The 13914-nt window shown below is 46.6% G+C and overlaps 1 protein-coding gene across 16 annotated transcripts in view; it reads right to left on the reverse strand.

Annotated features, from left to right (window-relative positions):
- Positions 1-13914, reverse strand: part of CAMTA1 (calmodulin binding transcription activator 1) — an 847309-nt gene that overhangs the window by 418168 nt on the left and 415227 nt on the right. For all 16 annotated transcript variants that reach the window (XM_077891382.1, XM_077891378.1, XM_077891377.1 and 13 more), the window contains one exon: positions 8891-9026. In XM_077891382.1, the coding sequence (XP_077747508.1) occupies positions 8891-9026 (136 nt within the window). The remainder of the gene's footprint in view (positions 1-8890; positions 9027-13914) is intronic.

A 13914-nucleotide genomic window follows, 5' to 3' on the forward strand; every position in this document is an offset into this window, starting at 1 on the left:
CAAAAAGGAAATGAAAGGTCACTTCATCTGTCTCAGAGGAAAACAAGAACTGGAAAGGTGGTCTGTCACGCAATCGCCAGCTTTCCACCTATGGTGCCAGCCCCCCATCCAGGAAGGCCCAGCAGAGAGTGGTTTAGCATCTTTTTTGGGGAACAAGCACACAGAAGGAACAAGGAGACCAGAATCTAGCCACCATCAATGCAGCCTCTACTGGAGCAGCTGGGTGACTAGCTGTTCCCTTCTTTTGTTTATGTACTAATGCCTTCCTCTGCCACTCCTCCTGGGTACACAGAAGCCCTCCACCACACCTCTATCTTCCCCATGATTTTTGCTGGTCTGGGGGAAACAGACAGACACAGAAACCTGGGCCTGATTAGTTTGCAAAGCGTCTGCCTTCCCTGGGTCGGTGACTAACCCATGTCAGCTACAGGGGTCAGCTGCAATCTCTCCTAGGATGGGCTGGAGATTCGTGCCCTCTGAGCATGGACAGGACTGCAAGGAGATAAGCCACAGCCATGGATGACAGGAGTAAATTTCTCCAGCAATGTCAGGGCATTGAAAGATGTGGAGAAGATCAATAATTTACTATTCGGTCAAGTGAAGGCCAGAGGTATTCTTTACCCAACACAAGCAGCTGTATCTGGTCATTTACCCAGGTGGGTGGAATATATATCACATTCTTAAAAGGCATCCCCAGCTTCTGGATGAGGCCATAAATTATGCTTACAAAATCAAGGTTATATGTCCTGAGTAACATCTAACTTTGTGCCTGCTGTACATTGGGGCCCAAATGGAAAGGCCCTTGGGTGAATTTTGACAGTGGTGTTCAAGAGCTTCCATTGTAATTGAATATGCTAAAATTTCCATTCATGTCCTTGTGGGCTAATCTGCAATCATGTTAAGGGACTGTTATGATAATAATTAAATACAAGTTCAGCATACCAAGTTGGTGTCTTGCTGCTCTACCTTCGACAGGGAGTTTCTAGCTCAATAAGGCTCAAATCAAGTTTAAAAAAGGAAATTGCAAAATATTTTACAAACTGCAATCTACAGGAGAGATGAGGAAGGCAGAAACTGTAAACACATCTCCTTCAAAATCTTCCTGGCACCTCTTCACCAACAAGCTCTCCAAATGCCACTGGCAAGAGGCCTGCTTCCTCTAAGGGCATGACCTGGGCCTCCAGCAGTCCTTGCAGCCCCCAGACTCTCTGTTTAGAGAGACTAATAGGGTCCCCAGGCTTGGCAGCCCTTGGGTTTACAAGAAAACTGCCAAGAGTGCCTTCTCTCCTTAGCAGTGGCCAGCGTCCTTCCTGGTTTTTATGGTTCCTACATCGATTATGTGTCTGGAGATAAACCAACTCACTTCCTCAAGTCCTCAATGAGAGCAATACCCAAGCAGCCAAATCTCTGTCTGCAAAAACTCAAAGGAAACTGCCCTGTGGTCAGAGGGTGCTGGATAAAATACAAGACACCCAGCCCAATGTGCATTTCAGATAAGCAACAAATAATATTGTAATGTAAATATGTCATACCTGTGCTGAAAATTATTTATTGCTTATCTAAAATCCAAATTTCACCGGGCATCATGTATGTGTGTGTGCATGCGTACACGTGCAGACACTAAATCTGGCAACCCTGCACAGAGAGAGTGAGCACACAGACCTCCCATGCCAAAGTGAGCATGTCCTGGAAGCTTGAGAACTATTGCTTCAGGACAGACAGAACTGACTATTCATAGTGGGATATATAAACACAACTTGCTGTTCCTCAATTAAGGTTGACATGGGAATATGACAACCTCGTATAGGACCCAGCTAAAGAGTGACGGCAGGTCCTGCAGGTATTCAGAGTGCTCAGAGACAAAATCTCACCCACTGAAATGTAAGGTGAGAGGCCTCTCATACTTCTTGCTGCCTCTGGTGGCCCAAGGAAGCTGGGTTCCTGGGCTGAAAGAATGGCTGGGCAGTGGTGGGGGGTGGGGACTCTTTCTCCTTTGACTGGTTGGGGTTATAAAGAAGGGAGGCCCACTTGTACTAGAAGATCTTCCTTATCCCCTATCTCACTTGAGACCCATGCTTGGGTGCATGTGCTGCATTTCAAACCCCTGCACTTACAGACCTCCCTGGTGTAAGCACACATCTTCAGGGTATCAAGGTGCCTTGAAAACCAAGGTGGTCTGGTGATGAGGAAACTGGGAATTTGCCGTCAGAGAGACCTGGGGTAGTATCTCAACTCTGCTACTGACCAGCTGGGTATTCTTAGATACATTTCTTAATATCCTGGAAATTAATCCCATTTTCCACAAGGATGAGGAAAACAGCATTGCCTACTCGATGAGAATGTTGCCAAGTCATTGTATAAAATGGTGCGCATAAAGTGATAGGGGCAGGAACAGGTATGTAGGAAGTGTTCGATAAATGCTATCATTGTCACTACTGTTTTAACTGCCTTTGGCCAGGGAAGACAGAGCCTTAAGAAAAAGAAGCAAAACTGCCATCTGGGCCAGGCCTCCATGAGCTCAGCAGAATGTGTACCGAGCCTGTTGCTGTTTCAAAGCGTAGCTAGTTTAATGTTATTTATTAGTTAAAATTTAATTATATGAGCTGGGTAGGGACACGTCACCAGGGATGCTAAGTAATTAGAAATTAAAGAAAGACTATGGATTCGAGTTCCTGAATTGATTCTACCAAAACACATCCAGGTAACAGGAAATTAGGTTTTAACGTGTTAACGCACCAGCGGAACACTACACAAAAGCTCAGATGATTAAAAGCCAGCAGAGAGCTCTGGGAGACCCTCCGAGTCACCGCTGAGCAGGCTGGTTCGCTTCCCTGGAGGCGTCATGAGACAAGAACACCCCAGCTAGCTGCACTGGACACCAGAGAGGAGGAAGGGGGATTACAAATCAAAAACCTCAGTCAAGTTCCCATGGGCATAAACATAGCTGATTCACAGGACTGAATGGCAAGGCTGGGGATAGGGCTCAGATAATGGGTGCCTATGAGAGCAGCTGGTCACTCATCAGATGCCACTGCTCAGAGCAAGGGCCCATGGGTGACCAGACCCTGTCCTCAGAGAAGGGAAACAAGCTCCTTCCAACACTCCAAAACCTCGATGGTGGCAGTTACCACATCTCATTAAAATGACCCATATTGTGTTTCTGTAAGTTTTTTGAGCATGATGCTGCACCTCATTGGCCTCTCTCTATTCTTCCCTTAACAGGCCCTCTAGTGCCTAGATACCAGATACGGACCTTCTTGTATTCAGAAAATACCATGTACTTAATATAATATGTTTATTGAACTGGACAGGCTAGTGTCAAGTCAGAGAGAACACTTCCTAAAGAAAGGTACGGATGGAGGGCCATGGAAATGAAAGAGAGGGAATGATTACTGCTGGCTGGAGAACGCCAAGGGAGATGCCCCTGGAAGCTTCAGAAGTCTCAATGTGGACACAAGAGAACACAGGTTAGGAGCAAGGAGCACTTCGAGGTAGAGACCAGCAGGAGTGTGGCAAGTCCAGAGGGGAAAAAAGGGAGACAAAATACACAGACCAAAGGCACACTAGCACCTACAAAAACCAAGAAGTATTTATTCCATTCAAAAACACATGGTGACAACATGCAGACTCACTTGCCCTTCTGTGAGTTTGAGCTGCTCAGCCACCTTACCTCCTCTTAATCTATTCATAGCTGTTTTCCAAACTTGATTTGGGCACCATACATGTGTGTGGCTGGCTATTTTAAATATATCCCATCAGCTGCAAGCAAGATACCTATTTATCTTATGGCTGCAAGCAGAGCTGGAATGATCTGGCGTCGCCACGAGGCAGACAGTTATTTCATGCCCTGTTAATTCCTAATGCGGTAACTACAATATCATTCCTACTTTTGAAAGAGGTGCTTTTTTTTCTTTTTAATATGTGGCCTAAGTGTCCAAATAAAGAACATCACTTCTAATGAGGCTGAGTCCAAAAACATAACCTTGTTACCACTGCTGCTGTGCTCACAACAGGCTTCGGGCTCTCCGGCAGTTAGTCAAGAAGTCAAAGCAACTCTTCATTGTTTGAGGCAGTACAAACAGGTCAGCAAAACTAAACTTTCTCTTCACTGCTGAAAATTCCAATCAGAGGTGATGCCTGGCATTTCTGCCAGGCAGATGGTCCAGGCCGGGGGTTCCTGTCCACCACAGCATGGGCTCAGTGGGGAAGGATGTTCTTTGTCCACGCTGCCTACAATTGAGCCAACAGCCTCTGTGCAGTGACCACCCACTGGCTCCAAAGGCAGGATGTCTGTGGCAAGGCGTGCCTTATGATCAGAGCAGAGAAGGCCTCATCCCCGGGAGGTGAACATCTGGTCTGCTTGGGGCCGGGAGAGATTCTGACATGGTGCAATTCTGGCCACCTGTTGCTTTAAATCACATTAGCTATTTTTCAACAGAGTCTGTCACTGCCCACTGCTGTGTCTTACCCCTACCTGTTACTTTCTAGCTTCCACCAGGGCCTCTTTCCCTGTATTTATGTCACTTCTTTATGTCCCAGTCTGCTTTAGGTATGCTTCCTACGTGTTCCGCACAAGGACTTGCAATTTCTCCAACACACGCCTCATGACCTGGCGTTGGGAGTTGCATGCTTGATTCTTCTGTCCCCCTCATGACATCAAAACGATGTATCACTGCATCTTCAGGATCTATCACAAGGTGCTGGATGGAAAGCATTTGACAGATGGCTGATGGATGGAAGGTATGTGCCTGATTCAATCTAAAAACACTACAAATCCCTCCAGGATGCCCAGGAGCAACTTGTGTCAGAGCAGGCACTTTCACCATACAACCAGGCAAATCTTGGCTCAAGTCCCAGCTCCATGCTGATTTTTGAAGGATATGTGGTGGGAGAAAGCCTGTCTGAGGCTCAATCTTTTCATCTGTGAAATGGGTATAATAATAGGTACTTTACATGGATGTTTCTATGACGGTTGAATGAGATGGTAGACCTGGTATATATATAGGAGATTCGTAAACCAGTGGCCGTTGCTGTACTAAATGCATGGCTTCTATCTGTTGTGGAAACCTGGCAGCTAAAAGGGTCCGGAGGTAGACAGCCAAGTGGTAGCCTAGGTTCTAAGATACCTGGCTCTCTCAGGAGGGTGGTGTGAAGATGGCTTCTGGGGGCCAGAGAACAGCTTCGTAAACTTTAAAAGTATGTGAGCTCTCCTGGCTTGGCCCAACGACTTCACCCAGCTCACCTAACCTAGGATGTGGCAATCTGGGAGACATGGGGATGGTTTAGATGTGCCCCTCTGCTCTCAGGGAGTCTCCTATCCCCAGACCTCCTACCCCATCAAGGCTCCAGATAAGCAGGCACGAATCTACATGGGGAGCAGGGCCAACCTCAGGCCTGCTGAGATTTCATCTCATGAAACGTTGACATCACAACCACCTTCTCTTTCCTCCCTGCCAACCTTTGTCGTCCCTGGAAACCTTATCGAGCTAGCTTCTCCGTGGCTTACAGACAAGACAACTAATCGTGGACTTAACAGCTCGTCAGCTTCAAAAGCGGCTGCCCCCATCCTGTGCCTGGCTGAGAAAATCAATGTGCTTTTGAGCTGCTGTGTGTTCCTAGGGCCCCAGCCTTGGAGAACAAAAGGAGCTGGACTGCCGAGCAGTTCCATGAACAGGCTGGAAGTTTTCCTGGCCTAAGGGAAGGCTTATAGCAAGTAATATGTTAAACGGTAGACCCAAATATCTTTATCATGCCCTTGAACTGAGGAAACCATCTCAGGTGGTAGAAAAATCACAGCTCCAAGGCCCCGTGCAGGACTATCTGCCACCCTCCACAGTAGGGGCAGAGGCTGGCACCATGCCCGGAGGAGGGAGCAATAGAGGTAGTGAGTCAATGGGAACCGCCCGATTGAATCCACTGAAGGATGAATCAGGGTTCACATGGGGAAGCCTCCTCCTGTGAGACACAAAACTCCATGTATGTCTGCATGGCAATTTCCCAGGTGGAAAGGAACACCTGTCCACTGTCCCCGCATGACCTCTGGGCTTCCCGGCCACTGGTCCCGATCAGAGCAAATGCAGGAAAAACACAGTGAGACATAGGGCTGCTCTTGTCAAAGATGTCTTTCTTTGGGGCTGTTTTAAATTACAACCCGTGGCAGACAATCTACTACAAAGGACTTCCACTAACATGATGTACTCACCCCCACAAATAATTAAGAAAAATCCGGTTCAAATTGAACAGGGTACCATCTATTATCCATCAGTGTCCAAGAGGGTACAGAAGAGATGGTAATTCTCGGTGCTGTTGGGCATACAATTAGCTCAACCATTTGGCAGAGTCTAGTAAAAGGAAAGATACTCAGAGCTCACACTTAGCAATCCTGGCAGGTCTGTGTTGCACAGGTGTACAAGCAGACGTGTATAAGCATGTTTCCTGAAACACTGTAATGTTGAAAAACTGGACAGAATCTAAAAGTCCACTGACTAGGAGGTGACTGAAATGCTTCCACGGTGGAATACTACAGAGCAGTTAAAAGGGATGAGGGGATATGAATACCAACAGAGATGTAGCTCAGACCATAGTGCGAAGTGGAAAGGGGAGCCCTGAAATACTATGTATGTCACACACACAGTCCCACCCAACTTCCAGAGTTTAGCTTGGAGCCCATCTAACTAGGCAGCTTCTCTGAGCATCCCAGCCCACTCTGGACTCTCTGGACACTTGTCCTAGAAGCTCAGGTTTCCAGATTTCTCAGCACTGTCACTTGACTCTCAGGCATGGGCACAGCTGCCTCTTCAACTTGATCACGAGTCTCTGAGGCAGAACACATGGCTTCTGTTTTCCCTGTGGATACTACAGGGCCCCACAGAGAGTAGGACCACAGTCAATGCTCATCGACCATGCCCTGAGCTCAGAGGAAGAGGCCACCCATGCCACAGGCCCGCCAGAGGGGGCTTCACTCTCTGAGAACTGGAAAGCATGCCCCTTGTGTTGCCGACTAAGGGTCTATAAGCCCATCTCCCACTCCCCACTGAGACTTAGGCACAGCAAGTAGAAGGATGTGGAAGGGAAGACCCCCCCGCCCGCCCCGTCTGGCCCATTCCCTTCCCCTATGTTCCGAGGGTCCCAACCACCCCCATACAGGTGTCTGCATGGGAGACTGTAAGCCTGATTCGCAAATAACTCCAGACACAAATATGACCTAAAAAATAACCGAAAATCATTCTGATTCCATCTAGTGACAATTCAAATTGATAACACAGGGGAAGAAAATGAACACTGTGACTTTTTTTGGCCCTGGGCTTCCGAGCTGCTGCTGAGGGAGACTTCCACCCCGCTGTTCCGGACAATTAGAAGTTCCTGATTTACATATCACTGAAGACGGAGCCCTGCCAGAGATCTAAGGGTATGAAGCCTGCAGTGCGGCTTTGGTGTGAGTTCCTGCAGATCCTGGAAGTCCCAGCAAGAGTCCCACATGGGTCCTGCCCACACTGCTCGGTTCCCACGCCCCAAGGCCCCCACAGCCACGGCTGATGTGCTGGCATAATCACCAGTCACTGTCCTAGAGCTAGGTCCAGGGCATCATGTTCAGAGCGATCTGCATTTTAATGTCTCACCAGTCGACTAAACCATGCTGTGCAAACACAGAACCTGAGAGAATGTAGGAAAGTGGAATTTCTCGTGTTGCGGCTTCTCTTTGTTCATCATCATAAAGCATTGTTATTGGGTGTTTTAAAAAAACACAAAAACATAAAACAAAAGTTATCTCTCTCTGTGGGGTAATATAATAAAAGCCACTGGATGCTATTTTTAACAGCCATAAAAGCACATGATTAATATAGAAAAAGTCATAATGACAAAGTGCATCACAAAGAATGTCAGCCTGGAGTGTGAGCCGTTGAAGTCAAGTGGGCTTACGGTCCAAGTGATCAATCCTGGCAGGCTGGAGGACCCAACACACCAAAGGTCTCCAGGATCCCTCTCTTTCACTGGTATGAAATACCAGGTGAATCACAGGCCAGCGTCCCCGCTCTGGCCCCACACAGCATCATATTCACAGGGAAGATCCTTTACAAGAATCAGCAAGCAATGCAGTGAAGTGGGTGCTCACTAACCAGCAGGCCACGAATGCACCGCGGTTCACATCCTCTCCCTCTACATGATGGCACATGACTCGGGCTCTCAAAACAATGAAAGGACCCCAGGAGAACGACTCCATGACTGCCCAAGGGTGAGAGCCTATGGTGTCAGAATGATGGCAAAGAAAACATCCTGCACCCTATCTTCCCCCAGAACCCAAACTGAAGTTTGCACAGATCCCAAGATGTGTCCTGCAGCACCTACCTCCACCCCAGCCACAAGAATCCTGCACACCTTGTGATCCCATCTAATTATCATTAGCACTTTCAAGCTTCCTGAGGTCGCAACACCCAGAGAGACATTGATGTAGCCATTGGTAGAGGGAGTAGAGCCAAGATCTGGTTGGAAATCACCAGCTCCCAAAGGACCCACTCAACAAAGGCAGGTCCAGGCCACATTGAGAGGGAGATACCTTAGGCAGCCTCCTCCTCCCTCGTACCTGCAGGCTCTTCCATGATACATACAACACTGGATTCTGCAGGAAACTTACAAATCCCAGTCTACACACCAAGGACTCCTGAGAAACAGGAGTACTTTATCTAAGTCTGGTTTCATGGAAAACTTGAACGGAGATTGTTGGGTAAGAAAGCAAGAAAAAAACAAACAGCAAACAGGGTCTTGGCAAACAAAAGTACTTTTGACTGGCAGTCACTAGAGGTGACTGGCAGCAAATTATTCCAAAGTGATTCCATGTCATTGCAGCCCAGAAACAACATTTGTGGAACAAGAGAGCCTTTCTGCTCTTTACCTCCACTCCCTGGACTTTCAGCTTCATGTGGTCCTCTCTGGTCGTCTTCCCATCTTTCCTCTTTTTCCAGCAATATCCATCCTTCCTGTATTTCACTTTCTTCCTGTTGTAGAGTATCATTGAGCCATTCTGTGGTCTGGAAACAACAAATGGTTAAGTTACCAAGAGAACCAAGCGGAAGAAAAATTTATGAAGAAAGATATCGTAGACCAGTAAAAGTCTCTACAGAAAAGCAATATTCCACATTTGCTGGGACATAATTTTTCACCTTTTATTGCAGCTCCCTGGATTAACCATGTTTTATGGCCAGCCAAAATTTGCTTGTGGATTTGGTACCTAATGAATTAAATGTGTCAATGATAGGCTTAAAAAACATCCCCTTAGTAATATCCACCATCTAATCAAGATATACGATGTGGGGGCCTGAGCTCTGCACTAAAATGTAGAAAAAACAGCAAGAGAAAGCAAAAAGAGCCGGGGGTGTTGTGGCAGCCTGCAATATCTTATCTCTTGTAGAAAGATTTTCTACACATCTTTTAATCCATCACCCAGCATTAGGAAATAAATAAGTTTAACGCAGACGCTAGATGACTATGTTAAAAACAGACCAATGGAAAGACTAGTCGTCCAGGCCAAACGCTCTTGATTCATTGCCCGCGTTTAGATCACTGCAAGATTCAGAGGAACATCTACGGCCCTTCTCAAGCAAGCTAAGTACATGATTGTTTCACATTTGGGCTTCGGCTGTCGGAAGGCTCGGCACTGCCAAGTAAATTTGTCTAGTTGGTCCATGACCACCATAACCTTAGGAAAACAGTTTGCTGCCCACTTGCTAAATGCCAAGAGTGGCTGGTTGCTCCAGTGCCATTCAAAGAGCCTTGAATTTTCCAAAAAGAAGTCATGCGCCAACCTCAGAGAGCAGAGGATGTTCGCGCGTGCCTCCGCAACTGCAGTGGGTGCATACTTTGGTTTGGAAACACCAAAGACAGAAAGAACGAAACTCCTCTGGCAGCATGTCTACAGTACGCCACTTCCAGAAGAAAGCGGCAGCAGAGGTGGGCACACTCAGCCCTCAAGGAAGCCTGAGAACCCCCTGAAGCATCACAGCATCCTGCTCACTCCCCGTGGCCAGCTCTGCGTCCCCCTGAGACTAAAATCCCAGCACAGAAGAAGGGTCACAAATGAGTCTGTGGGCCCAGGAGACCAACACGGGCACGTCTCAGTCCCAGCCATGGTACCAGGGCTCCTTACACAAACAAGGCAAAGGAGGTGGTTTCTTCTAGTGCCAGTGGACTTCCCTGTCTCTGCTACAGCAGAGATGAGAGGGCAGGCCAGCAGGGCTTCCCCATGACCCCAGGGACAAGATCCTCCACCCCGGGCTCCTCTTCCTCTGAACAAGGGGGCATTTCACAGGCAGGCACCCAACACAGGCTAGTGATGTCTTACTACTCCACTGTCTGAAGTGGGGGGGAAGGCACACCGGGGTGACAGTGGCTAATTATTGTTCCCACCCAGCCAGACTGTGTCCTTCTACAGCAAGCTGATGACCGAACAGCAATTCCATTGCATTGGAAATTATAGACTTTCAACAGCAACTCCCAACACTTCATTGTTTGCCAATCATGGTGCAATTGGTTTGTGTCAGTATTGGTTTCCTCCTAAAGTCTGGCCGACTGAAACAATTGGGAAATGGCTTCATGCGCTTGTCACAACGCTGTCACCTGACCATCTTGTACTCACAAGTCTGCACTGAAAACCTTACAGTATTTTCCCATTTCTAAATGGCAAGTAGGCTCAAATGTGTGGCCAGCTGTGCCTGCCTATTTCCATGTCACTCCTGCTCTAGGCTCATACCATTGGAAGAGCCCAAAGTCCAACTCCTATGCTTAGGGCCAGGGTCCCAGGAGTAAACAAGGGAATACATGTTTTTTTTTTTGTTTTGTTTTTTTTTTATTCATGAGAGACACACAGAGAGAAGCAGAGACTTAGGCAGAGAGAGAAGCAGTTTCCCTGCAGGGAGTCCAAAGCAGTACTCGATCCCAGGACCCCAGGATCATGACCTGAGCTGAAGGCAGACGCTCAAACACTGAGCCACCTAGTCACCCCACAAAGGAATACATTTGATCATATAGACAGGTTCTGCATTTGTCTTGCCCCTCTCAGCACAGGAATGAAGACATCCACAAGAGTGTTGCAGGGACCCCCTTGGTCCCAGGAAACTCGTCTGCGGCAACATCAATCCAGTCTAGCTTCTGGTGAGTGAAGAGGCTACATAAAGATTTGCACTATCCTCCCTTTCTAAACATGGCCAGTAAACCCCAGCAGTGTATTCAGGCCAACTGTCTTCAGATCATGACTGGTATGACTCAGAGAGAGTGAACTTCCCAAAATACTGTCAGGTCCACAGTCCGTTGTAGTCCACAAGTACACCCACATAAGGAAACCCATCTTCCTCCAGTGACCTGCCCGTTGCATCCTGAGAACGTGAGAACAGCCTCATCACCTGACACTTTGAGATGGACACAATCCCACAGGGAACCGAAGTGTCCACCTTAAATGGCCTTAATAAATAGAATCATCTCTTTAACTTGCAATAATGACAACCTAATAGTGTTTAATCCAGCACGCTGATTTTATTAGAACTTGCCTCTGCTGTGTGATGGGGAAAGTCCCTGCCTCTGTCGTTCTCAGGTCCTAAGAATGGCAAAGAGAAAATCAGACTACAGAGGGGCCCCACAGCTTGAAGAAAACTAGGCTGAACAGCGGTCCCAGAATATAATCAAGACCAAGTCGGAGCTAATGGGAAGGGATCCAGGAAAGGAGGGAGGGGTGAGGGGGATGGGCTAGGGCCCAAAGGAAAGGGCCAGGCAAGAAAAGGCTTGAGTACATCTCATCACAGCATGAAAGACAGCACCCACCTGAGAAAAGCAGGGAAATGGTAATGGAGTTGAGAACAGAGAGTCAAGTAGGAGGCACAGGAGTCCTGCCACTCATTGATCCCAAGCCCCAGCGAGGGCCTGGCATGGGAGGAGCAGGATACATGTGTGTCTATGCCCCTGTCTACCTCCAAATGTATGTCTACACCGGCATCTACAACTATATATGCCTGCACCTCTACATACCTCTAGTTCCATCTGCATCCACCTGTGTGTCTCGATGTTGACACCTGCACCTACATCACATCGACCTCCATAGCTACATCTTTGTCCAGTTTTTGCAGCCTCACACCAACTCTGTGAGGTAAGATTATCATTCCCAACATATAGACGAAGAAACCAAACCTTTGAGGCCAGAAAGCATCCGAACAGGATTCACTCAGAGTCAGTGTGACTCCAGAGCCTCCCCCAAGTCTACTGGCTTAACATAGACTGTGGGGCCAGTCTCAGTTTGCTCTACTGGTTGGGTGATTTTTAAGGCCCTGAAAGCATTGGGCAACTTGGGGGTGAAGTCCTGACTTCCTCACCCCACAAATGGGATAACTCTGAAGCAATCCTAGGTCTCTTCACCCCATGTGTAGGACAACTCTGGATGCTCTATCTATATGGTCTTCCAGAGCCTAAGTTCCAACTGCCCAAGTGGAGACCTGCTGGACAAGAGCCCTATATTTGTATCCTTCTCCCTCCTCTCTCACGTTCATGCCCCCTGCTGGTGTTTCCCGGGACTACCTCTCAAATAAAGGGCTTGTATGCAAGTCCTCATCTCAGGGTTTCCTGGGGTAAACCCTGATTAAGCTGACAATCTTAGAGAGCCTCAGGGAAACAATCCAAGACCTCCACTGCAGCAGAGAGAGGAACATCTAGGGAAATACCATGGACAACAGGGAGCTTCATTCTAATGAGGGAGGCTTCAAGCCAAATAACCTTTTAATCTGAGAAACTAATGGCTGGCAAAACCAATAACACTCATGCAATCTGGTAAAAGATCATGAGATCAATGGAAAAACTACGGCAGATTATAAAAGTAAACAAGAAGGTATAAAATTAAGATACATATTCAATAGTTTGTGTATGTGATGTGCACACCCTCACACACAAATAGAAGGAATGACAGAGGACTCCACCGAATATATGCTATATGACTTTCGTAATACAGTAAATGCTATAGAGAAAAAGAAAGTTAAATACTTAGGCATAAATTTAATAAGAAATTCCCAAAACCTGAGGGGAAAAACTATAAAAATCTACAGGACAAAGCAGGTTCAATAAACACAAAAACATAACATGTTCTTGATTAAGAAGAGCAAAGATTATAAAAATGTCAATCGTCCCCAAATAATTTATAAATAAAAGATAATGACAATCCCATTAGGATTTTTTGCTGGATCTAAAGAATTTTTTGAAAAATTTATTGGGAAGGAAAAAAACACCAGGGATAGAAAAACTTCAATAAAGAGGCCCGAGGTATAGAAACTAGCCTTAACAGTTATTAACATGTCCCATAAAGTCTCTGTATTTTCAAAAGTATGGAATTAACATATAAATACATAGAAAGACCAAGAGAATGGGATAGGAGATCCAGAAATATCCCCACTTACATACGCAAATTTAGCATGCCCTAAAAGAGACATCAAAAGTCAATGGGAGAAGGGGACTGACTTTCTAATGAGTGATATTGGCATCTGGAAAAAGATAAAATTGGATCTACCCCTCATAGTGTACAGCAGCATGAATTCAAAATGGACCAGAGATTTAAACGTGGTAAATAAAATCACACTACTAGAGGAGAAAATATAGGTGAATTTCTCTATAACCTCCAAGTGGAGAAAACTTCCTAAGCATGATTAAAAATCCAGCAACAAGAGGTGAAAGATAGGTACATCAGAGAACATAAACATAAAACTGCCAGACTGTGTTCCAAAGTGGCAGTGCCATTTTACTTTCTGACTAGAAATGAATGAGGATTCCAACGTCTCCACATCCTTCCCAGCATTTGGCATTGTCTCGTCACTTGGATTACAGCCATCCTCTTGGGTGTGTGGCAGTGTTTTCATTTGCATCTCCCTAATGATTAATGATGTTGAGCGT

This window comes from Canis aureus, chromosome 3 (assembly GCF_053574225.1).
Source record: "Canis aureus isolate CA01 chromosome 3, VMU_Caureus_v.1.0, whole genome shotgun sequence".
NCBI classification, from domain to species: Eukaryota; Metazoa; Chordata; class Mammalia; order Carnivora; family Canidae; genus Canis; species Canis aureus.